This window comes from Microtus oregoni, unplaced genomic scaffold, assembly GCF_018167655.1.
Source record: "Microtus oregoni isolate MIOR12 unplaced genomic scaffold, Mior012 000050F_002, whole genome shotgun sequence".
NCBI classification, from domain to species: domain Eukaryota; kingdom Metazoa; phylum Chordata; class Mammalia; order Rodentia; family Cricetidae; genus Microtus; species Microtus oregoni.
The window spans coordinates 898,798-925,483 of record NW_024543226.1 but is presented as its reverse complement, the minus strand read 5'-3'; the positions used below and the strand labels follow the sequence as shown (position 1 = coordinate 925,483).

At 46.1% G+C, this 26,686-nt stretch overlaps 1 protein-coding gene across 1 annotated transcript; it reads left to right on the top strand.

Moving 5' to 3' along the window:
- Positions 1-4,020: 4,020 nt before the first annotated feature.
- On the top strand, positions 4,021-15,687 carry LOC121436732 (nuclear RNA export factor 2-like). The gene is given in 21 exon segments (XM_041636742.1): positions 4,021-4,073; positions 6,311-6,454; positions 6,685-6,835; positions 7,116-7,199; positions 7,313-7,417; positions 7,528-7,608; positions 7,739-7,808; positions 7,953-8,041; positions 8,146-8,253; positions 8,390-8,499; positions 9,931-9,967; positions 10,349-10,417; positions 10,504-10,559; positions 10,706-10,789; positions 10,926-10,984; positions 11,111-11,226; positions 11,314-11,356; positions 11,923-11,998; positions 12,539-12,721; positions 15,472-15,532; positions 15,652-15,687. Coding segments are annotated over 21 exon segments (1,815 nt in total).
- Positions 15,688-26,686: the final 10,999 nt, after the last annotated feature.

Below are 26,686 nucleotides of genomic sequence, written 5' to 3'. Positions count from 1 at the left end.
CTCTCTCTCTCTCTCGTATAACTACGTGTGTGAACATGAACAGGTGAGTTTAGCCCACTCTGTTTTTCTTCTTTCTGCTGTCTGTCTCTAGCAGGGTGTGCTCTGACAGTCAGCCATTGAACCCTGGCTACATAAACTAGTCCCTGTTCATTGTCCACACTGTTATGATGGAGAAATGGACGTTTCCCCCAGTTTAGTCCACTGATGGACTCTTTATTAAGCATCTCCTTACACATGAAACACTTATCTTTGATGCCCCAGACATCCTGCCCTCCCACACACTCACAGCTTCCTTAAACATCTTCCCACTTACCCATTCATCAAACTATCCACACAGCTACCCACACCTACTTCCAGCCATCCATCCAGTACCTTTCCATGCACACATTAATCCATCTCTCTACCTCTTTACCACTCATCCACGTCTAAATGTGTATTTATTTTTCCATCATTCTTTTTTTTTATTGTTCGAGACAGGGTCCTCCATCATTCTTACTCTTCCACCAGACCATCTGTCCCCGTCCTACAAACTCCCCTGGGAAAATACTGTGTAGTGTCTGGAGAAAGCCTGTACTCTGCTTGCTTGTCTGTAAGAGCTCCCAAGTGAGTGTAGGCAGCAGCTCGTATCTGCAGTCTTCTCGGGTGAAGCATCCTCTGGAGGTCTGTGCATCACCACTGTCTCCACACCAAGAGCTCTGCCTACATATGTGTGTTCTGTGGTGAATGGAATTTGGTTTGTGCCCATCGTCTGTATCTGTGTTGTGCTTGTCATATTTGTGTATGAAGTGCATTGTGTGTGTGGACACATATATTATCAATCGTGCTGTGTGTTGTGAGAATGCTATTTGTTGAGCAATGCATACAATATATGTGGATACGATGATGTCTGCTGTGTTGAATGGTATATTGTGGTTTCAATGTTTTCTGAAGGATAAGTGGGTTGTAATACAGATGCTGAGTATTGTATACTGTATGTGTGTTGAATCTGCAGGCTTTGAGTGACGGGAAAATGCAGACTCCTATCCCTGTTACCTGGCATCTGGGCATAAAAGTCACTCCCTTGGACTACCTGGCATTTAGGTTGCCATGGAAACCACGTGGAATGTGGGTAGACAAGCACATAGGCAAGTCCTAGGCATTAGCAGGAGGGTTTCTTCTGCCCCCTTGAGGCTTTTCTGCCACCTCTGTACAGAGATTTGTGACTCACCAGCCCGTGCTCCAGCAAAGAAAGCCGTGGAGCTGACTCAGGTTCCCCCTCCAATAGCACCAGGTCTCCCCACTGTGTCAGCCCTGGACAGTCCCCACGGGGATGGCTCTGCTTGAGAGGCAGTGTACACCGTTTGTGCAGCAGGGATGCCCATATAGGCTCGCACCCCACAGCTCTCTAGGCCTCGGCTCTTCAGGCTGTCTGTCCTTCCCAGCCAGGGCAGACTGCCTCTTACCCAGGTGTCTGCCCAAAGCACTGGTCCTGCAGGGGTCTACACTGAATGGCTCCTGGCTCTCTACCTCACTGCCCCTGCCAGGGGCTGGGTGGCCAGAACTCCCACTGTGTGGAGGCAGGAAGGGAGCCTGCACAGCTGCAGTTGTCCAGATGTTGGGAGAGGCCTGGAAGGGTCTGGGTTCTGGGTAAAGGTTTACTCTCCTCTCACCTGACCCCATCTTAGCAACTGACTGCAAGAGTCGATAGAAAAGCCTGAGTTTTGCTGGAACCGGCAAACTGCAGCTGTGGCCAGAAGCTCTCAAAAGGCTGTGAACCTAACACCAAGCTTACTGGCTACATCTCCTTTGGGTGTAAGGCTCCTGCTAGTGTTTCCTCCCTCCTCCAGGAATAGGCCCACAGGCTGGGAAGGTGGTTCAGAGGATAAGAACACTTGCTGCTATAACATGAGAACCTGAATTTGAGCCACTAGAAGCCATGATAAAAGCCAGGAGTGGCTGCATCCACCCTTCTAATTCTAGCTCTGGCCATGCCAGAGGTTAGATACAGGAGGATGTGTTGGATTTTCTGGATCCCAGCGAGGCTTTATTTCAGTGAGAGGACCCTACCTCAAGAGAGTAAGCTGTAGAGTGATTGAGCGCGACACCCACTGATGTCCTCTGAGCCCCGCATATGGGCATCCTCTGAAGAAATGGTGGTGTAGACCTAGGTCCCTGGCTGTAATTTCCTAAGTGCCATTTTCCTAGGCATGAGGGACGAAGTAGAGAATTCTGTCAAGGATGCTATATAGCCTTCCCAGACATCTGAATACTATGGGATGCTATGGCTGTAGCTCACAGGGATGCTGCCATCGGGGAGAAAATAAACTTCTGTGGCCGACCTAGACCTATGGTCTCTGTAGAGAACACGAGTACCTTTGCTAAGTTCTTCTTTTATCTGTTTTTTTTTTCAATGTATGTTCTGTGGGTAGAATTTGGGGCCTTTTGCTTCTGCCCTTCCTGCTAGGTAATATATCAGCATCATCGGTCAAAAGATTAGGAGTGGTTGAAATTAATACACGCGGCCAAAGCCTTGCAATCACAGGACTACCTCAGCTACCCATCTGCGGCTGGTCACGTGGTCACGTGGCACGCTGCCATTGGGCGCATGTGCAAGTTCTCCCCCAAAGAGCCTGAGACCTCCGAACCCGGACTGAGCATGTCCAACACCCACGCCAAGCCTGCTCTCTGGGTTCAGGTGGTCATGTGACTACGCCCCCTCCTTTTCGCCTCAAGAATTCAGCTAGGCCCTTTCTGTGTTTGCGGTGGATTCGTACCTCCAGCCATGGAAAACCTTCAGAGCTCTTGCCTTGCCGTTGCCCTTGCTAAGGAAAAGGCTTGGTCAGGCTGTAGCTTAAATTCCCTATGTGTCCACGACACATTAAGGTACTTCAGTCTGACTATCTAAGCCCTCTTTTATGGTAGGAGGCCCACCAGCTGTTCTCTGGGGTTTACTCTGGGGAGGGCTTAAAGTAGATGCTACACAGTCATAAGAGAGGGCTTTCTGTAGTGCTGGTGGGAGGACTTTCTGATGGTGGTCAAATGTTTACAAGCCTGACCCAGAACAAGGGGTGTGCGGAGCCTTCCTCTGACCCTGGTCTCAGAAGAGGTCCCATGGAGAGTCAGGCCCAACAAGGCAAAGGGGTAGATAGAGCTGGAGAGGGAGGTTGAGAATGAGCACCACCAGCGAGGGTTTAAAGACTGGTACTCAGCTCTGCAGGGCAGGACTCCTTAATCAAGATAGGATCACCCTTCCTTGCCCCACCCCACCCCACCCCACCCCCAACTGTGGTCATTGCCCTGCCAGATTTTCCGCCTGTTCTGTAGTAAAATGCCACTCTTCTGACCAGAAGGAGGCTTTCTACTCGCCAGTGCCCGTAGAGTTCATTTCGGGAAGAGGAAGAGGTCTTCCTTTCCCTGCAGCCTCTCCCTTTGCTGCCGCCGCGCCCTGGCTTCTTTTTCCACCAAGCTTCCTGAGCTCTTATCCTGGGATGAGCAGGGATCTGGAAGAAGGGATGGTCAGAGAAGGGAAGGGAGGTTGGGCACAAAGGAGACATTGGACTTTTGTAAAGCTTGAGATTTTAATGAGCTTGCCAACATGGCGACAGAGTAGACATTCTGAATTCCTTAATTTGAAACTTAATTTCAAAGTGGTGGTTGGCAGAGGTTTCCTCACCCTCTAGTGTTCAAGCTCTCCTTAGGCCAGTGACACACTGAGATTTCCATCTTCTTTACTAAGCATTGTTCCTTGGATCCCTTGTTCCCAGCTCCCGTTTCATCCTCCAGACAGAAAGTGGTAGTGTGAAGAGACATACGGATGAAATCTAAGGGATGCCTTGGGTCCATTGTGAAGGGAGTAGCAGACGAGTACAGCTGAGTAGGCAGCAACATGGTGCCTTTGTGCATGAGGGTGAAAAACATGATTTCCAGGTGCCTGAAGAATGTTGCCCTAGTTTGTATGACATAGAGCTGAAGTAACCCATTTTTCCTACCACTTCTCCTTTCTAAGCTTCTTCAGACTACAAAGGCCAAGAGACAAGAGAGATGGACTCCATTGAAAGGAAGCAGAGGACCTACAGATACACAGGTAAAGACAAGTCCTCAATGCTCTATGTGCTTATGTAGTATGCTCATGGCAAACTATAGTTGTCAGGGTGCAGGTGGACTAACTTGCATGTCAAATATTTTTAATTTTTTAATTTACTTTTTGTTGCGTGCCTGGGTGTCTGTCTGCCTGTGTGTGTGCCCCTTGTGCCTGCAGGTGGCATTGGAAGCCAGAAGAGGGGGCCAGTCTCTCTGGAGCTGGAGCTTCCAGATGGCTCCGAGCTGCCTGATATGGCTGCTAGGAACTGAACCCAGGTTCTCTGCAAGAAAAGCAAGTGGTCCTAACCACTGAACTCTCTCTCTGGCACCTAAATGGTTTTTCTTTTATATTCTTGCTGTCTATCACTTTGATTCTGGAATCACCACCGCTATCCAGGTATGGCAATATAACCAGAGCATTCAGGAAGTGGATGGGCACTAATGTGTTTTTGTCTACAGTGTCCCTCCCCATAGAATTCCTCTATGACTGCTAGCTTTATAATCTCTGTGTTCGGTGATTCACAGTAGAGGCCCTTGATGAGGATGGTATCTGGAACTGTGGCCTTTGGAAAGATTAACTTTAACCATGCTCCTCAGTAGAAGTGTTTTTGAAGCAGTCTTGGGTCCCACACAATGGTTGGGAATCATCCTACTCAATATGTGGGACACAATGCATCCAGAACATCTGGATTTTTCTCCGGTTTCTCACAGTCTGCTATTTCCTTCAGTCCACCAGTTTTTAACATTCTGGAGTCGCAGGTGAGATGTGTAACTTCAGGTTCTCATCAATAGGAGAGCATGGCTTTTGTCTTTACTGAGCCCACCTCTTGTCCTAGCCCCACTTCCAACATGAATGTTTCATGTTCTTTGCCAATTGAACTTCCATGAAAAGGATCTGGTTGGCTAACATTCACCTAATGCCCCCAATCAAGTTGTTTTTAGCCAACTGTTTTATACACACACACACACACACACACACACGCACGCACACACACACACATCATAGACTCAAAGATCTTTAACACGATGGGCTTCAAAGTTCAAAACCCAGTTGCAGAACTTTGAAGAAGGGACAGGCAAGATTTGATGCTTGCCTCACAACAAAATCAAGCACTCTTACTGCTGCATGGAAGACAGAGACTGAGATAGCATGGGAAAATGCAAAGGCAGCCTTGGAATAACCCAGGGAACAGCTTGAGAGACCTGGTCAGGGTAACACCCATGGCAAAGATGAAAGGAGGTAGTCTCCGGCAGTGTTTTCAAGGTGAAGCCAGGAGAATTTTCTTAGCAGTTAGATGTAGCCTATGGAATAGAGAGAAGTTCTCTATACTCCTCCTGTCCTTCCTCTCCTAGAATGTTTGTCTGATTCTACTTTGAATTTACATCCGTGCTAATTACACTGATGTGGAGCACAAGTGTTATTTTTATTTCATGTTGTTTACAAATAAGGGAAAGTAGAGTAAAAGAAAAGCCAAAACAAGCTTTAGAAAGCTTGAACAGAAGAATCGGGCTGCATGTTTTCATAGGGCATCTGTAACAATTAGAATTACAGTTCCAGCATGATTTATTGCAGTGACTATTTTTCTACTGAATGCTTTAGAATGCTGTAAAAAGTGTATATAAACATATTTTGTGGGGCACTTTTGAGTTTTCCATTGAATTTCCCAATATGCCTGTCCAATCTCCAGCATCAACTCCCAACAAACTTATGGATAGCTCAAGCTGAGATTCTGGGAGGGCACACAGGTTACCTGGTGACAGTATAAGAGGCTACTGCCTCAGTCTCCACTGCTATCAAGGGAGTGTACAGCTTGGTGAGTGTGGCAGGGCCAATTAAGTGAGTGACTGGATTGCTGTGGTGAGAAGGGGCTTTGTGTGGCTGTTAACATTAGAGAATCCCTGGATGGGGCCAGGTTAGCTTAGCTTCCTGATATGTGATTTGTGTCTGATCCACACCATGGGTCAAGTACACTCCACTTGTGTTCATCACAAACTCTGCCCTACTGTTTTAAAATTGTCCAACAGGCCCCTTCCTCTTGCAGCCTGATTGTTGTGACTGTTGTAGGAGTTTGTCCACTGGGTGTTTTTGATTTGTCCTTTGGGGACAACTGGCACATTCCTTGCCCTCCATGGAGCCGTTCCCACAGTGCAGCATGTGATAACTGGACCACTGATGTGTTTTCTAACTTTCATCCTTTCCCATTTCAGAATCCTACCGTGGTAAAAACCGTGTTCTTCTGGGAAGAAAGAGAGACTACGTATCTTCACTGGGTCATACTGGCAAAAGGAAAGGTCATTATGAACACATGGGGTATGTGCTCCAGCCTTCAAAATCCTGAGGTGATGGTAGAAATGCGGAGATAAGAGATGTTCTCTGGGACCCCTCAGTAAGATAGTAAGTGACCAGGCAGCCTGGTTAGTGGGTAGCAGCCCCTTGGACTGTGCAGCTCTTTTATCTGCTCTTTCTCTGTGGTCTTCTCTCCCTGGGAAACTGGAGATCCAGTGCTCCATAGATGAGGGATGGTGGCTGAGCAATCCTAATTGTGCACTTGCTATCCATGAGGGAAGTGAGGGTGCATGCAAGAATTTCTTAGCGTTTATCGGCACTCCCTAACTCTTCCGTAGCACACCTTATGCTGTGCGACCTAAGAATAGAGAGGACCAGCATAGGGAGGACCAAATCCAGATCACAGTGTGGAAAGATGGCAGATCTCAAAAGAGAGAAGTGGGGCAGCACCAAGAAGATGGAACACTGGGGAGCTGGTTCAAGGTCACGGTGAGTGGCTTGGTGCCCACTGCATTAGACTATTCTGAAACCCAACAGAAGGAAACTCACAATAAACAAGACAAATCAGTTTCCTGGAGGGAGGAGAGTGACTGCGTGGACAGAGTGTGGGTCTAGATCTGTGTTGGGCACGAAACAAAGCGCAGTGCCAGAGGCCCCGTGGCCGTTCTTTGTAGCTAGCTAGGTCAGGAAAGAAGTCAGCAGTATGTTCGCTCTCCTCCGGGAGTCAATGCTGTCTCTCTTCTGTCTTGTTCCTTGTTTGTAAATTTAGATTCCGTGTGGCAGAAAGGCTGACAAGACACAGCTAATGAAATCCGTCCACAGCCTCTGCAGCGTGCCCTTCACCGCGGTGGATGTAAGAGAAGATGGGGAAGCTAGCTAGAATGGCTTGGGAGGTGGAACAGGCCAGGCTCAGCAGGGAGCAAGGGCCTCTTCAGGACCACTTTCCCTTCTTTCTCCCCTCGCAAGTTCCAGTTTGAGAGACACCAGATCCGGTTCTTTGTCCAGGATGCTAGCACTGCCTGTGCCTTGAAGGATGTCAGCTACAAGATATGTGATGAGGACAGTTACAAGGTGTGTGCTGGAGGCATTCTCTTTAACTGGCCCTGGCACAGGCCCAGTGCTGGGAGTGCCATCTTTGGGATTAGCGTTCCCGGTGCTCACTCTTTCTCTCCTCCCCACAGATACCTATTTTTGTCAATCCCTCAGAAGTGCCCTACTCTGTGCAAAATAGGCTCACGCAAGTACAAATGGAGCAGCTAAAGGTAAATTAGTCTGAAGGCAGTGTATGTATTCACTTCCCAGACCCAGCTCTCCTTCCCCTCAGTCCCCGAAGTTCCCAACACCATGACCCACAATACCACAGAGCCGCCCTTTCCATCTGTGTCTCTGCAGCTGGCCCTAAAGAAAAGATATGATGTTTCCCAGCATGCTCTGGACCTCCAAAATCTCTACTTAGACCCAGGTATTGCTGGCAGCAATCACTGTATGTTCCAGGTCTGCCTAGGAAGAAGGCATACATGTGGTAGCCTGTGAAGGGGTCTGTTCTGGGGTTGATTCAGACAGACCCCTCTCTGCTTTCTGATTCCTCCTTCTCCTTCTCCTGCAGACTTGTTGGATCAGAAAATAGATATGGTTCTGAGCCGAAGAAGCTGCATGACTGCTGCCCTTCAGATCATCCAAGAGGATTTCCCTGAGGTATTGATGTTTGGGTGGAGGGCCAGAAATGATGGGGTGGAGGGCAGAAGTGTCTCTGAGGCTCTTGACAGTAACGCTCTCTCGGTAACTCTTGTTTCCCAAAGCTGCTCTCCTTGAACTTGAGCTGCAACAGACTGTTTCGGTTAGACAGCCTGTTTGATGTGGGAGAGAAGGCACCTCAAGTCAAGACCCTGAACCTCTCTGAAAACAAGGTGAGCAGAGTCCACTGGGGTTGAGGATGAGGCAGACAAAGTGGCCCGTGAGTGGAAGCAGACAGACATGGGTCCTGAACTGCAATGATGGCTGCCTTTGCCTGGGACACCTTTACCAGCTCCCATTCTTTCTCAGCTAAAGACAGTGTGGGAGCTGGAGAAGGTGAAGGGGCTGAAGCTGGAAGAGCTGTGGCTGGAAGGGAACCCCTTGTGCAGCACCTTTCCAGACCATTCTGCCTATGTCAGGTACGTCATGCCAGCTACAACTTCCGCTTCAGGGATACCATTGCCTCCTGATGGCCTGAGAAACTCTCTGTGGGAGGAGTCAGGCCTGGCCCTCAGGGAAGGCATCATGGCCCCCCTCTCCCTTCTCTGTACTTGGAAATGCCCACAGGCCTCCTTTGCTTCTGCCCTGCCTGATCCACCTCACCTAGTGTGGGCAGTGTTTCCCTTGAGTGAGTTTTCAGCGTCTTCCAGCAGGCCCTGCCATGCCTCATCTCAACAGCAGATCTCTTTCCTGCTCCTAAGAGGAGGCACCAGATCTTGTTCCTGAATGTTCCCTCATTTGTCCCAGGCTTCCCTGGAGATTGCCCTGTTCCAGGCTGAGGGCTGAGGTCCTGGGTGATGCTGACATGGTCCTTGCTTTCTCTGGACTAATTCTGGCATCTCTGTCTTCCTTGGGGGGAAACCTGGGCTCTATGGATAAGGGATCCAGGAGTGAGCCATGACTGGGGAGCTGAAGACTTCCTGGGTCAGGAAGAGAAGGCAGAATGCAGCAGAGGTTTAGGAGGCAGAAGGACTGGCCTCCTTGATGCCTTCCTCCCTCCTTCCTTCCCTGTCTGTACCTATGGACCAACCTTCCTGGCTCATCATTCTTCCTAGTCTATAAGAGTAGCCTTGGGTAGCCTGAGACAAGCAACTTGATTCCTTAGATAAGACCGTAGCCCCTCCATCCCATGCTGAGGTAAGGACTCACATATCACTTCTTCCTCTTTTGGAAAATGGTTTCTGCCTCCAAGGAGGCTTTTAGTCCTCAGCTCACTGAGGAAATAGTACGGTGCATGTTTCCAGTCCTGCTTGGGATCCCTGGGCTAGCCAAGCAAAAGGGAAAGAAATGGCAGCAACAGGGGGAACCCCCTTTTCCTCTGTTCCGCGGGCCCACTACACCAGGCATCTTTTGTTATCACCTTTGCATTGTTTCCTCTGGCTTTGTTGCCTTTCTTCTCCCATATCTCTACCATATATTCCTTGCTCCCCTGATTCCCTTTCTGTCTCTGTCTACCACCCCCTACCCACTGTCTTCTTTGTGTATTCTGAGCCCTGCCTCAAACACCTTCATCCCTCAGCATCCCAGAGAATGCTGGACACCATTCAAAGTGGTAGGGCCTGAGATCCTGTTCCTTTAATGGCCTTCTGTGGACCTTCCTGAGACTGGGAAAGAAAGCAGGGAGAAGAAAGGATCCCTGAATACTGGGCTTCCAGTATGGCTCCTTGTGACCCTAGAAAAGGGGGCCAGTGCCGTATGGGTGGGAGCCAACCAATGATTGGGCAGCAGGGAAAGGGCCAGAGGAGAACTGGATGAAGAATCAGAAAATGGATGGTGTGGTGGGGGCAGGGGAGAAATTCTGCCTAAGCCAGAACTGTCAATCACTTCTGTGGCCTTTTCTTTTTGAACAGTGCTGTCCTGGACTGTTTCCCAGAGTTGTCTCGCCTGGTATGTTCCTACCTTCACCATTGCCTCCTCTTCCTCATGTAATCGACCTCCGCTTTTAATCCCAGCCCCTTTGCGTCTTGCCTACATAATGTGTTTGCCTAAGACAGTCATACATTTTCAATGGCATGGATTCCAAAAAAAATAATCTGAATTCTGTTCTATAATTATACACACAAACAAAGCATCCCCAGTCACCAAACACTCCTACAAAGCACATATGATAGGGACTTACAGTACCTGCTATGGTCTCACAACCCAAGGATTTCCTGACCACTTTATACCTAGTCTCTGAGTCAAGGTTCCCCCTGGGTCTCTTCGTTCCATTGACATCCAGTGCTACCTCTCTGGCATGCATTCCCAGCCTCCTCCTTCTCTTCTCAGGATGGCAAGAAGTTACCACTTTCAAGTGTAATGGACACTGAAGAACCTCAGTTAATAAGGCCCTGCAAGGTGAGGAAGAAGGATGAAGAGAGATTTATGATGTTGCCAGCAATGCTCTTAGTAGACCCTGCATCTGAAATGGCTTTGTATTTTAGGAGAGCTTTAATGGTTCTGAGGCCATAAAGAATCAAGTACAGCAATTCCTGCGGGAGTAAGTACAGGTGGAACCTGAAAGATGGAAGGCAAGGAGTTGGCTAAGCTGAGGCACCTTAGCACAGGGCTGCTTGGAGATCTTTTCGGGTCACCTTTGACCTGGCCAAAGATATAGCCCGTTCCACCCATCTCCACACACCACAGGTATTACTTGATCTATGACTATGGAAACCGCCAGAATCTCCTCAGCGTTTACGATGAACAGGCCTGTTTCTCCCTGACCATTCTGTGAGTATCACAGTGCATGCTCTGTTCTGGAACAGTGTGACTCCACCTCCCACTCCCACACAAAGTAGACACAACTGACCCCCAGGAAGTGTCTGCACTGGCTGGACCCCCACCTCTTGTTCCTCTTTCCTCCTAGGAGTGGCATGTGTAAATACTTGAAGAATGAAGTGGACATGAAGAATCCCAAGGAGTTCCGTAAGTGTGTGATGAGGAGACCCGGTAGAGTGGAGAAACTGGGCGTGTAGAGGAGGTAATCATAGAGGCCATGGACCAGGGTATAATAGACAAATCCCTGACCTTTGCTTCTTCACACCTCTATAGACCATCAGAGGCAGGTGCTGAAGTACAGAAAACAAGACATTGTGGACTTTCTCGGGGCGTTACCCCAAACCCTGCATGCCTTCAGTGCTTTCCAGGTGGACATGTGCTTCCAGACGGTAAGCACCAGCTTCTGCCTTGGTGCAGATCCCTATGTGGTTAGACAGTTTAGCAACATCCTGAGCCCAAGCCTTCTTCCCTTTCAGGAGACGATGCTCTGTTTTTCTGTCAAAGGGTTTTTCAAGGAGGGTGAGTGTCTGCAGAATCCCCTCTCCAGACCCTATCCCACTCCCTGTCCTGGATATGGATCCCTGACTCCCCCAGGTCCCCTCATTGTGTGCCTTTCCTTCCTGATGTCCCTTGTGCTCTTCTGCCCACAGCACCCTGCCCATAGACCATCCTAGTCTGACCGAGGGCTGTGCCTGTCTACCCCACAGCTCCTGGGTGAGGGAGCTGTGGGGTTGGTAGCTCTCATTCCAGATCCTTACTTTGACTTTGGGCCAGTTGCTTAACCTCTGCATTTCCACATTTGCAAATGGCGCTTATTAAACTGCCCTCCCACCCCCGTAAGGAGACCAAGTGAACACGAAAGTGATGTTTACAGGGTCCAGCATGGAGTAGGGGACTCATCAATGGAAGTGGATCATTCCCCATGTTACCACCCCCTCCCCATTCTCAGCACGGAGCCCTGACTCCAAGCCAATAGTTGACCAGTCCTCAGCCCTTTTAGCATAAGATCCTGATTGGGGACTGTCCTGTGAGGGTGCAAAACATGGATAACTCTAAGGATGTTTTATTGTTTCTTGTCCTCGAAGTGGAGGAGAGCTCTCAGGGATGCATTCATGCCTTCATGCGTACCTTCATTGCTACCCTTGACAGGAAGAATTCAAAGTAAGTGCAGTGTGGTGGGTGGAACTCCCACCCCAGCTTGGAGCCAGAAGCAAGACAGTGCAGTGGTACCATTCTCTGGGGGTAATCTCACAGTATTGGAAGGTCAAGAGGTAGCTCGATCAAAGGATCAGCATGGCCTAGCAATTAAGAGCTAGGGCACCAGTGTTGGAATACCAGTTTTCTTTCTGATCCTAACAGTCAGTAACAGTCACCTTGACACCATTAACTGAACTATCCAGGAGGCTTTGATTCTTCCTCTGAAAATGGAAATGAGGGGAACCAGGTTCTTTTCCTGTTGTGTAGGGTAACTGCATGGTGGTTAAATCTCTCCAAATCCAATGGCACTGGAGGACAATCTTTCACAGGGGTTGGTGGCGGTGTTCTCTGGGAAGCAGCCAAGAATTTGACTAGGCAAATCAAACAGGCACATGGGGGTGAGGAATGCAGTTGCTGAGTTGCAGTGGTTAAAGAGGGTCCTGGCTGGGGCAGTGGAGAGATTGTCCACCAGTCCAGGCGTCTCAGGGAATGACTCTCCTCCAGCCTGTGCATTGTGAATGACCAACTTCTTGTGAGGAATCCAAGCCCTGATGAGGCCCAGGGTGCCTCTGAAATACTCTTGCCTACATCATGCGCCAGCTTCAAGCTCGCCCCCTCTCAAGAGCAGCAAAGAATGGCACAGGCTTTCTCCATCCAGTCGGGGATGAAACTCGAGTGGTCTCAGAAGTGAGTACTTGCTATAAATGTGGGCAGGATGGGTCTGGGGCAGAGAATGGAAATGCATAAGAGTGAGTAGTAGAATCTCAGGCAGCATATGAAAAAAGAAACTGCCTATATTTTGCAAATGCCTCTCAAACAAAAATTAAAATAGGAGCACCCTGAAAAAGTGGCGCCATTTTCGAGTAGGGTGTGTGAAAAAAATTAAGGATAGTCCATTTTTAAATGTCCTCCCATTCCACTTGGAAAATCCAAAGGAATTCATTACATTAAACATCAGGGTGTAAAGATTTAAGAAATCAATTGTATCTCTGTATACTTGCAATAAATACCCAAAGGGAAGCAAATCCATTTAGAACAGCATCCAAAAGAATAAAATGCTTAGGCACTAACATAACAAAAGAGGGCATGGGAGAAGTGTTGGTGGGTAAAATGGCTTATTGTGCAAGTGTCAGGACCACACCCCACATGGTCCTGTGACTTCCACACATGCACCATTGGGCTTGTACACTACACTCACTGGAACACCTGTCTATGTGTGCTCATCTCTCCCTACACACACACACTCGAGAGCACACACAAAGCACATACACAGATGGACACAGCTCATACTCTGATGTCTGAAAAATATGTCTAAAACTAAAAAAAAAAGGAAAGATGCCCCAAATAACAGAAAAAGAATATCCATATTTGTGAGGGCATGGCAATGCCAGTACCATCCAGAGGATTCTTCTGTTTCCTTGAAATCTCCCTCTAAGTACCAAATGGTTTCTTTGCAAAACTTGACATAGAGGGGCTGTTGAGTTAGCATAGCACTTAAGAGTGTTGGCTACTTTTCCTGAGGAGCCAGGTTCAGTTCCCACCACCTACATGGCTGCTTGCAACTATCTGTCCCTCCAGTTCCAGGGAATCCAACACCATTTTATGGCTTCAGTGGGCCCTTGTAGGCTGGTGGTGCACAGATATACACGCCGGCAAAACACCCATACACATAAAACAACATCAACTTTAGACATTTTCAAATTGACATGGTGATCCCGATGTTCTTGAGGAAATGCAGTGGGCCTGAACTACCCCCAGACAACTTGGAGTAAAAAGAACAAAGTTAAAAGAGGCACAGCTCCCAGATGAAAAGCCAGCTGCAAAGCTACATCGAATGAGGCTATATGTGCTTGCATGAGTGGCATTGGTTTGGCATGTACAGAAAAACCTCCCACTCTGATGGTCAGTAGATAGTATATAACCAAGACTATCACATTGTCATTACTGCAGACTAAGGTAATGGTATCTTTTCAACACATGACACTGAGAGAACTGGGTGTTCACTTCAAGAAATAGTGAACTTTGACACACACCCTCAACAATACCTGCACACCCTGTGCAAAGAGCGGCCATGCATAGAGAGGATCCAAGATTAAGTGTTACTCCAACTACAGTACCCAAGGAACAAAACATAGACATAAATCTTCATGGCCTTGAATTAGGTTGCCAAGTATTGGCTGTGACACCAAAAGCCAAAGCAGCCAAAGAAATGATGGCAAATTGGACTCCATCACAAATCAGTGCAACAGCAGTTGTCACCGGGGAAGTGCAAAGGCACCAGACAGAATGAGAGAAAGACAGGCAGACCACATATCTAATAAGAATACAGAAAGAATACCCTTAGTAGACCACAGTAAAAAGGCAAACAGCACAACTGAGATTTGGGAAAGGATTTGAACAAAACAGATGTGCAGATGGCCTACAGGCACAAACATTTTTTTTCTCATTACTCTTAGTTATTGGAGAAATGTAACTTAAACTGTCATGGTTCATCTTCAGTGTCTTCATGTTGGATGGAGAGGTGCCTAGGAGATTACTAAACCACACTGGGAAGGAAGGAGAGACAGAGAGACATAAACAGAGAGGGAGAGGGGCGTGGGTGCAGGGTATAGGATCTGTCACACCATTCCTCAAAATGTTAAACATCGAGTTGCCACATGGCCCAATAATCCACTACAAAGTACAAACTACAATCATCAAAACCATGTTTCATCCAAAACTTGCATGCTGATAACAATGTTATATTATTTATAGTGGGCAGAGCAACTCCATTGTCTTCTTGCTCATGGATGGATATTTATATGGTATTTATATGTAATTATGTAATGTGGTATATATTACAATAGGATTTTTTGACACTGCATTTTATTCTTTACAGAACATTTATTTAAACGATTTAGGATGGGGAAATTGGTAGAGATTGAAAGCACAATAGAACTTGCCAAGTTCTGGGACACATGGGAGAGTAGGGTCTGAGCTCCAGTAGTTCAGGAGTTTTCGTGTACAGCAAGAGGGCTGTTTTGGAATTAGTTGGGATTGCTAGAGTCTTGTGAGTGTGCTAGAAAATGACTGAGCAATGTTCACTTGAAATGGTAAGCACCCTGAGATGTGCCATACATACATCTTCCTTTAAAAATTAAAGATAAATTGTTTTTGAATTTCCACTTCCTTTTTTTTGAGTTTCTCTTTTAGATGGGGTGTAGGGTGTGGGGTATTGGTATTGAGCTGTACTGTTCTTCGGGATAACCGTGTGTTTCTGCTTTGAATTCTGCTGAGCGTGAATGGTAACAGACATTGTGAGTTCTGCCGGGTTCTTCTCCACTATTTCTATTTGTCCCAACAAATGAGTAACATAGGTTAAGTGGTAGCATTCGTGGCCAGGGGATCTGTCCTGTGATAGTCACAGATGGAAGTCCCCTGTCCTTCTCCTGCCTCAGGTGCCTTGAGGACAACGAGTGGGACTACAACAGAGCTGCGGAGGTCTTCACTGTGCTCCAGGTGAGGTCTGGGTAGCAATATGGTTGTCTCTGATGCCTTCATCAAGATGGAGTCTAGGTGACCAGGGAATGGAACTCAGGGCACTGGGCTCTTCTGACGTCCTATCTCAATTGCTCCAGGCTGAAAACAAGATCCCAAAGGAATTCTTCAAATAGATGGCATAAAAGGAGCTCCAGGATGTCATCTTCCTCTTATATACATATCTCCTTTCTTTGTGTGTTTCTGAAGCCTTACCCATGACTCCAGCTATAAACGTGGCTGTCCACAAGGCCAAAATTAACATGTAGGCCAGATAATATAGCCACCCCAGGAGTCAATTGCTCTGTCTATTAACCCCAAATATGCCTGTTTATTTCTATAATAAAGAGTTACTTTGCACATTGTGTCCTGGATTCTTCTTCGCCTGTGTCGGCCATGAGTCAGAGGGGACAGGACTGAAGGGCCACATGACCACCAGAACCCAGTGAGGAGGCTTGACGTGGGTGTTGGCCATGCTCAGTCCTGGTTCAGAGGTCTCAGCAGGGAGGGCAGAAGCAAAAGGCCCCAAATTCTACCCACAGAACATACATTGAAAAAAAAACAGATAAAAGAAGAACTTAGCAAAGGTACTCGTGTTCTCTACAGAGACCATAGGTCTAGGTCGGCCACAGAAGTTTATTTTCTCCCCGATGGCAGCATCCCTGTGAGCTACAGCCATAGCATCCCATAGTATTCAGATGTCTGGGAAGGCTATATAGCATCCTTGACAGAATTCTCTACTTCGTCCCTCATGCCTAGGAAAATGGCACTTAGGAAATTACAGCCAGGGACCTAGGTCTACACCACCATTTCTTCAGAGGATGCCCATATGCGGGGCTCAGAGGACATCAGTGGGTGTCGCGCTCAATCACTCTACAGCTTACTCTCTTGAGGTAGGGTCCTCTCACTGAAATAAAGCCTCGCTGGGATCCAGAAAATCCAACACATCCTCCTGTATCTAACCTCTGGCATGGCCAGAGCTAGAATTAGAAGGGTGGATGCAGCCACTCCTGGCTTTTATCATGGCTTCTAGTGGCTCAAATTCAGGTTCTCATGTTATAGCAGCAAGTGTTCTTATCCTCTGAACCACCTTCCCAGCCTGTGGGCCTATTCCTGGAGGAGGGAGGAAACACTAGCAGGAGCCTTACACCCAAAGGAGATGTAGCCAGTAAGCTTGGTGTTAGGTTCACAGCCTTTTGAGAGCTTCTGGCCACAGCTGCAGTTTGCCGGTTCCAGCAAAACTCAGGCTTTTCTATCGACTCTTGCAGTCAGTTGCTAAGATGGGGTCAGGTGAGAGGAGAGTAAACCTTTACCCAGAACCCAGACCCTTCCAGGCCTCTCCCAACATCTGGACAACTGCAGCTGTGCAGGCTCCCTTCCTGCCTCCACACAGTGGGAGTTCTGGCCACCCAGCCCCTGGCAGGGGCAGTGAGGTAGAGAGCCAGGAGCCATTCAGTGTAGACCCCTGCAGGACCAGTGCTTTGGGCAGACACCTGGGTAAGAGGCAGTCTGCCCTGGCTGGGAAGGACAGACAGCCTGAAGAGCCGAGGCCTAGAGAGCTGTGGGGTGCGAGCCTATATGGGCATCCCTGCTGCACAAACGGTGTACACTGCCTCTCAAGCAGAGCCATCCCCGTGGGGACTGTCCAGGGCTGACACAGTGGGGAGACCTGGTGCTATTGGAGGGGGAACCTGAGTCAGCTCCACGGCTTTCTTTGCTGGAGCACGGGCTGGTGAGTCACAAATCTCTGTACAGAGGTGGCAGAAAAGCCTCAAGGGGGCAGAAGAAACCCTCCTGCTAATGCCTAGGACTTGCCTATGTGCTTGTCTACCCACATTCCACGTGGTTTCCATGGCAACCTAAATGCCAGGTAGTCCAAGGGAGTGACTTTTATGCCCAGATGCCAGGTAACAGGGATAGGAGTCTGCATTTTCCCGTCACTCAAAGCCTGCAGATTCAACACACATACAGTATACAATACTCAGCATCTGTATTACAACCCACTTATCCTTCAGAAAACATTGAAACCACAATATACCATTCAACACAGCAGACATCATCGTATCCACATATATTGTATGCATTGCTCAACAAATAGCATTCTCACAACACACAGCACGATTGATAATATATGTGTCCACACACACAATGCACTTCATACACAAATATGACAAGCACAACACAGATACAGACGATGGGCACAAACCAAATTCCATTCACCACAGAACACACATATGTAGGCAGAGCTCTTGGTGTGGAGACAGTGGTGATGCACAGACCTCCAGAGGATGCTTCACCCGAGAAGACTGCAGATACGAGCTGCTGCCTACACTCACTTGGGAGCTCTTACAGACAAGCAAGCAGAGTACAGGCTTTCTCCAGACACTACACAGTATTTTCCCAGGGGAGTTTGTAGGACGGGGACAGATGGTCTGGTGGAAGAGTAAGAATGATGGAGGACCCTGTCTCGAACAATAAAAAAAAAGAATGATGGAAAAATAAATACACATTTAGACGTGGATGAGTGGTAAAGAGGTAGAGAGATGGATTAATGTGTGCATGGAAAGGTACTGGATGGATGGCTGGAAGTAGGTGTGGGTAGCTGTGTGGATAGTTTGATGAATGGGTAAGTGGGAAGATGTTTAAGGAAGCTGTGAGTGTGTGGGAGGGCAGGATGTCTGGGGCATCAAAGATAAGTGTTTCATGTGTAAGGAGATGCTTAATAAAGAGTCCATCAGTGGACTAAACTGGGGGAAACGTCCATTTCTCCATCATAACAGTGTGGACAATGAACAGGGACTAGTTTATGTAGCCAGGGTTCAATGGCTGACTGTCAGAGCACACCCTGCTAGAGACAGACAGCAGAAAGAAGAAAAACAGAGTGGGCTAAACTCACCTGTTCATGTTCACACACGTAGTTATACGAGAGAGAGAGAGAGAGAGAGAGAGAGAGAGAGAGAGAGAGAGTTTGTGCATGTTTAAGACTGTGTCTGTGTTGGAATAAAAGCTGGTTTATGAACTTTGGGGTGTCTCTATGTCTGAACTGTGTGGGGAAGTTCCTTTGTTTGCCTGTCTGGATGCTATTATGAGAGTGTTTGGCTATATGTCTGAGCATCTGCACGTATCTGTTTGTGTTTTTCCCCACCACACTTCATGTCTAGGACTTCTTGCTTTGTTTCTGTCTTAGTCCCTGCCAGTGATGGCCTGCTAAACGTCTAATAATTACCTCCAGGGACAGTGGTTGGGAGAGCTCTGACTTTTACACTTGATTCCCAGAGGACAAATCCACACTGGTAGATTGGAAATGCATTATAACTAAAACCAGTGTTGGTGATAGTTGTGTGTACAGACAGATTGCCAGAACTGGCTCCATGGCACCTCAGCCTGGGTTTGGTTCCCTACTTGACAAAGCTTCCATGGTCTAATTCTACCTTAGTTACCTGAAGGAGCTATCTGAGTGACCTGTGGGTAGCTGCCCTGTGGTGGTTTGAATGAGAATGTTCCCATAGGCTCATGTATTTGAATGCTTGGTCCCTAGTGGATGGACTGTCTCCTACAAAGGATTAGGAGGCGCGACCTTGTTTAAGGAAGTGTGTCACTGGGCGAGAACTTTGAGATTTCAAAAGCCAATGCCTTTCCCAGCTTCCCTCTCTGCCTGCTACTTGTGGAAAAGAAGGAAGCTCTCAGCTTCTGCTCTATCCCCATAGCTGTCTGCTTGATGCCATGCTCCCACCATGATGGCCCTTGACTCAGCCTCTGAAACCATAAACAACTCTCCAATTAACTGCTTGGGGCTCCCCAAGGTTTACACTTAGAGGATCAGGTTGTGGAGATGGTGCTGCCCCTTGGGCATGGTTACTAAGTGCTTTAGTCAGAATCTATTGCTGTGAAGAGACACGTGATCACAGCAACTCTTCTAAAACAAAGCACTTCATTGTGGACTTGTTTACAATTCAGTTTGGTCATTAGCATGGTGGTGAGCATGGCAGCATGCGGGCAGGTCACTGGAGCAGTAGCTGAGAGCTATATCTTGGTCGATAGTCAGAGAACAACACTGGGCCTCGCAACAGTGACACACTTCCTCCCACAGGGACACACTTCCTCATCCTTCTCAAATAGTGCTGCTCTTTGATGACTAAGCATTCAAATATGTGGGCCCATGCGGGCCTTTCTTTTTCAAATCTTACCTTATCCAGTCCTTGGTCCCCACATGCATATAGCTATATCATAATGCAAAATGCATTTAGTCCTACTTCAAAAGTACATCTTCTTTCATAGTCTTAACACTGTTTAAAAATCCAAAGTTCACAGTCTCTTCTGTGATTTGAGGCAATCTCTTAAACCCTATCTGAATCAAAATTAGAAAGCAAATCACAGACTTCTATCATATACTGGCACAGAATATACATTACAATTCAAAGTTGGGGAAACTAGCTTTGAGAGAAAATACTGGACCAATGAGAGATCTAAAACCAGCTGGGAAAACTCCAAACTTGGCATCTCCATGTCTGGTGTCAAAACACTCCTTTGATCTCGAACTCCTTTCAGCTTTGTTGATTTTAACAAAATTCTCTCTCTTTTGTTGCTTTCACACCCAGGTCTACAGCTTTCTTTGGCAGGTATCCCACAACTCTGGCATCTGCAACATCTTGGGATCTCAAATGAAATCCGCGCTGTATCTTCTGTTTTTACAAAATTACCTCTCTGGGCCTCCATGATGGAACACCCTTGGCACACACCTGGCCTCAGTGGCTTTCCTTAGCCTTTGATGGAGATACCACAGCCCCTTCATTGTATCTTTGACTCTAAATCCAGAACCAAGTGGCTAAATCTGCTGAGTTCTGCTGATTGCTGGGTCTGGAACTTGGCCCCCAAGTATAATTCATCCGTGTCAGTTTTCTGTTTTCCTTTACTGCTCATCTCAGCTTTTCTTTAATCCTTTACACAGATTGGAAGCTTAGCTGGGTTGGGTCTTGACCTGAGGTCACCACTCCCTTTATTCCATTGAGCATCAGGCTTTTCTTTAAATACTTTCTTTTATCTTCTTGACCTCTGGACTTAGCTCTGTTAAACTTCCTTTTCTTCTGTTTCCTTTGCTAAGCTTGCTCCTGTTCATACAGATCTGTATACGTATAGGTCAGTAATAACCACAGAACAAAGTCAATACAAGGCTGTCCTGAAATCTTCTCTGCCTAGACCATTAATTCAAAAGTCTACAATTTAGCCTCAGGCAGAGTTTTAAGGCAAGTTTTAAGACAAAGACAGCCATTCTTTGTCAAAACTCTCACAAGAATGGTACCTAGGCTACTTACTAACATCTTGAACTGAGCCCCCACAGTCACCCTCAGTACTCTCCTATGCTCCTACTAAGATGGCCCTGGAAGCCCTGTTTTAAGTGTTCAACTGTTTTTCTAGTCCAAAGTCTCAAAGTCTTTCATATTCCTCCAAGAATCATCATGGCCAGACCTGCCACAGCAATGCCCTAGTCCCTGGTTCCACTTCTGTCTTGTTGCTGTCCTATTGTGAGGAAAAGCACCATGAACAAGGCAAACCTTATAAAAGAAAACATTTAATTGAGGTCTTGCTTCCAGCTGTAGAAGCTCCATCCATTATCATCATGTCAAAAAGCAAGCATGGCAGCATGCAAACAGACACTGGAGCAGTAGCTGAGAGTTACATATTGGTTCATGGGCAGAGAACAACACTGGGCCTCGTGTGAGATTTGAAACCTAAAAGTTCGCCCCCAGTGCCACACTTCCTCTAAAGAATTCATACCTCTTACTCCTTTTCAAATAGTACTTCTCTCTGATGACTAAGCATTCAAATATATGGGACTATGGGGGGTGGGGGTGTTCTTATTCACACCATCACATACTGTTTCTGGGAGTACGTACTACTGAATTCTCTATGGAAATCTGTTTGAAGGTCTTCAACATCCTTGGAATCGATCTATCATATGAACTGGATGTACCCACTCTTAGGTATATGCACAAAGACCTTTATATCTTACTATAGAGACACTTGCAAATCCACATTCCTTGCTGCTCTATTCCCAATAGTTAGGAAATGGAATAAACATGGATATCTATCAACTGATGAATATATAATGAAAATGTCTAAGCTCTAAAGGTAAGTGAACTAAAATTTGTACTTAAATGAATGTAACTGGAAAAACTATACTAAGCATGGTTACTTAAGCCACAAATAACAAAGAACTCATATTCTTTCTCATTTATGGGACTTATCTTCAAATTAGTTGAGTATACAGAGACTACATGTGGAAACTAACAAAATGGAAATGGGTCATTGGCAAGAGTGATGTTGTTAATGATACAGATAATCAAATATAGGTGAAGTTAAAGTACAGAACATGAATACTGGGAACAGAAAGGTTTGAGTGGATCGTAGGATGATGGTAATAGGTAAATATAGGACCAAGGGAAGATACAAACCAAATGTGTGGCTGTTGGAGCAGGCTGCTTGTTCTTCCTGGCCTCCCGGCTAGCTTAGATCCAAAATAATCACACGGAAACTGTATTCAGTAAATCACCACTTGCCCCATTAGCTCTACCTTCTTATTGGGTAACTCTTAGAGATTAGTTTAACCCATTTCTATTAATCTGTGTATCACCACAAGGCTGTGGCTTACCGGGTAAAATTCCCAACATCTGTCACTTGCTGCTCCATGGCTTCTCCCCCTCTGCCTTCTTCCTCCCAGAATTCTGTTCCATCTTCCCTGCCTACATAAATTCTACCCTATCAACAGGCCAAGGCAGTTTCTTTATTCATTAACCAACAAAAGCAACACATAGACAGGACTTCCCATATCATGTGGCTATGTTTTTATTAATTTAACACAGATAGAATCAAGTTGAAAGGGTAACCTCCATCAGATTAGACTTAGGGAAAATTGTGGAACATTTTCTTGATTAAAGATTGAAATAATACCATCCCCAACACAGTTCTTTGTTGAATGTAGTGCTTGAAAGGGTAAATACCTTGCTGTAGTTTTAGTCTGCATTTACTTAATGTCTATTAAAGTTAAGTATCTTTTAAATTAAAAAAAATATTGAAATGAAAGGGACAACCCCACTGTGGTCAGTGCCACTTGTGGGCAAGCAGTTCTGTAGTATATAAGAAAGCAGACTGGACAAGAAATGGAGAATAAACCACTAAGCAGTGTTTATCTGTAGCCTCTGCTTCAGTTTCTGTCTCCAGTCTTCAATCTTCAGGTTCCTGCTTTGACTTCCTGTCCTGAGTTTCCTTCTTGATGAATTGTGACTGGAATTTGTAAGGCAACCCTTTTCTCCTCAAGTTTCTTTTGGTCATAATGTTATAATCACACAAATCAAAAGCAAATGAATACCTAAATTTGTGCCAGAGACTGCGTTATTTCTGGGACAAACCTGCCCATGGTGTTTCGGGCAGAATTACAGAAGGGGTTCTAATTTGAGCTAGAAGATTCATTAGTGCTCAGAGATTAATGCCATGTTTGGAAGCTTGAAATAGAAGAATCCTGACAACAATGCAGTCAATGGAGTCCTGACTTGAGGCATTTCAGAGGGACACTTGAGAGTCTCTCAAAGTCTTTAATCCTGTGACGCTTTGTATTAATATTCTGTAGTTTCTCTGGTCAGCTTGGGACAAAGACTCAGCTGTTATTAACCAGAGACCAGCATCACAGCATCACTGAAATGAATATTTTGCTTTACTGGGACAATAGATCCTAGTTATCTGGAGATGAAAAATCAGAGAGCAGCATTATTGGAGTGAACTATTCTGAGACTATTTTGTCAGTGTTAGCCCATAGAAGCTGTGACCCAGTGGGGCTCCTAAGCTGCATCCCAAACTGGAAGCCAGACTTGATAATGTGTAACAGTCTCCCATGTAGTATTTTTTTTTGGTAACATAAAAGTTACAAGATTGAAGGGGTCATGAAGAGCTTAGCATATTGAGAGGTCAGTAGAGGCAATTGATGAAGGTGCAGTGGGGGGGGGTGTTCTATGTAGTGTAGGTCAGTTGAAGAAAGAAGGCACTCCAAGATGTGGCAGCAGGAAGGTCCAGCCTCTCCAATGGCCTGAACCCTGAACAGTCATACAAATTATTTGTTGTTTGTTACACAAAGTTGGTTTTAGGGGTAAAATATTTCCTCATATCAAGGTCCCTAATTCAATCTCTATGTCTCTCTAAAGGAAAGCATCGCATGCCCTCAGGACTTTAGTCCTTTGCTGTGTATCATCTGGAATACACAATAATCCAAGAGCCTCAGGTGTTCCAGAGGCATTTGGTGACCAAAGTCATGTGAAGGCTGCAATGTCCCTTCAGTAAAATGATTCTACAAACCATGGAAAACAATCATTGTTTCCCACAGATTCCTTACTGTTTATCACAACAATTTTTCAAGGTCAAAGTTTTTCTAGAAAACAACTATTCATTCAAAAGTTTACCCCAGATACAGGGACTTTGCTAAATTCCTGCAACATTGCAGCCTCAGTTGCAATGGATGCCCCAATATTGAAGGGCTCAGGTTTCAGAAGCTAAGACTCTGTGGTGAGATTCCAGTCACTGAGGAGAGACCAGGAGAGGATGTTTGGGAAAATATAGGCTCAGCTGCAGAGGACACTGGAAATGCCAGGACTGTGGGAAGCTCACCAGGGACAGCAGTAGTCATGCGGTGGAGCCAACCTGAGCCCATTAGACATGCTGTGTGTGCTGTGGATAGCAGAGAAATGAAGCTTCCTAGAGCTTTAGAAACCCAAAGATTGTGAGGGAATCACAGACACACGACATTGAAATGTTTACATGGTTGGAATTTAAATTTGCTTTAATTTGATGTAACTATGCCTATATTCTTCTCTTTTAGAATAAAGCCTGCAACTTATTTTTAATAGGGTTTTACAGTTGAGAAACTTCTATACTTTTGAAAATGTGTTGATAGCTAATTGAAAGAGAATGAACTTTTAGTCTGGATTTTTTGGTTTTGTTTGTTTCAAGACAGGGTGTAAGGTTTTGTGTGTCAACTTAACCACACTAGAGTCATCCAAAAGGAAGGAGCCTAGGTTGAGGAATTGCCTCCATGAGATTCAGCTGTAAAGCATTTTCTCAGCGCTCAATGGGGGAGGACCCAACCCATGGTGGGAGGTGCCAGCCCTGAGCTGTTGGTCCTGGGTTCTATAAGAAGGTGGGCTGAGCAACCATAGATAGTAAGCCAGTAACCAGCCCCCTGCCATGTCCTCTGCATCAGCTCCTGCTTCCAGGATCCTGCCCCATTTGAGTTTCTATGCTGACTCCCTTTGAAGGAGCAAAACAAACTCCATTTTGAAAAAGAACTCCATTTCAGACAGGACCAAACTAGGGGGCTGAATGCAGTCCAGCAAAGTCATAAACATTCCCAAGAAACTGTGTCTGCCCTGGTCAAAGTGACCCACCAGGTACTCAAACAACATCTGTTCACATCTGCTTTCTTTCAAACGTCCTTGTAGGTACTTGATTAACCAACTGTTTTGCCCCTGTGGTTAGCACAGGGTCAGCAGATGTCTAGAGGACATAACCAGAGGGCTTTTGCTATCCCCCTTAGATACTCATAGCCTATCAGGAACTAACAGCTGAGATTTACCCCACCTTTAGCCAATTGTGATATAGGATCAGTAATCTTGTATTTTGAAACTGTAACCTTGTGACTGCTTTGTGGTTTTTGTCTTTATAAACCCCTTACAAAAATAGACAGGGTCCTTCTCCCTCCATGTTCTGTGTCAGACTGTAAGGCAGAGGACTATCCGAAATTAATAAACAAAACCTTGCTTTTGCATTCAGAAGTGTGGCTCCGTGGTGATCTTCTTGGGGGTCCTTGAACTCAGGCACAACACCTTCAGTGATGAACAGCAAGGCAATGTGTAAGCCAAACAATCCCCTTTCTTCCCAGTTTACTTTTTGATCATATTGTTTCATCACAACAATAGAAACCCTAACTAAAATACAGGATTTTTCTGTGTAGCCTTGGCTGTCATGGAACCCACTATGTATGAACCAGCCTGGCCTTGAACTCATAGGGACCCATTTGCCTCTGCTCCCATGTGCTGGGATTAAACGCAAACACTACTGCCGCCTATACCATGAAAAATAAAAACCTAGAGACAGGTATTGGGGTTCAACCTGAAGATCTGAAGAGGAAAGCAGTCAAGCGCTAGAAAGACCTTTTATCTCTACCAAATCATCAGACTGAAGGGTGAAATCCTGTCTCCAGGAATTCTCAGACTCCACACTCCACTGAGTTCCTGTCTCTCCCCTTTTATATTCCTCTCTCTGCCCACCCATGTTGCTCCTGTCTCCAATGTCCCTAGTGCTGGAATTAAATGCATGTGATCCCAAGTGTTTAAATCACCTTTGTGTAAGATCTGTTTTTCTTTTAGACAGATTCAATCTTGTATATAGGCCAGGGTGGCCTTGAATTCACACTGCCTCTGTCTCTCCCGAGTCCTTGAATTAAAGGTGTGTGCCACCACTCCCTGGCCAGTATGGCTGACTAGTATGGCTGCTTTGCCCTCTGATCTTCAGGTAAGTTTTATTTATTAAAACACAAATAATATACCATTATAGCCACCCAGCTGGGTTTAAGTTTTTTAAACACTATGGGATTTTAAAAACTATACTGCTATAAATTGTGAAATTAACATAAAATTTTGGGTATAAAATGGGAAGTTATGGTTTAATAGTGAGGTATTCTTGTGCCAAGTTAACCAAGAGTCAATTGTGCTGGTTAAGTTTTGTCAACTTGACATTGCTAAGGTCGTCTGGAAAGAGGAAAGCTCATCTGAGAAAGAGTCCCATCAGATTGGTCAATAGGCAAGCCTGTGGGACATTTCCTTGATTCATGATTAATGTTGGAGGAACCACTCCACACCTGTGCACATGGTCCTGAGTTGTATAAGGAAAGAAACTGAGCAAGCCATAATGAGCAAACCGATAGGCATCATTCCTCCATGGCCTCTACTCCAATTCCTGTTTCCAGTTTCCTGCTTTGAGGTCCTGCCCTGACTACCCTGAGTTTTTTAAATATTTGAAATATTATATCAGTGAAGCAGGCCTGAGACAGCAAACTCCACAGAAGCAGGTACAAGGGAGCAAACACTGAAGGAG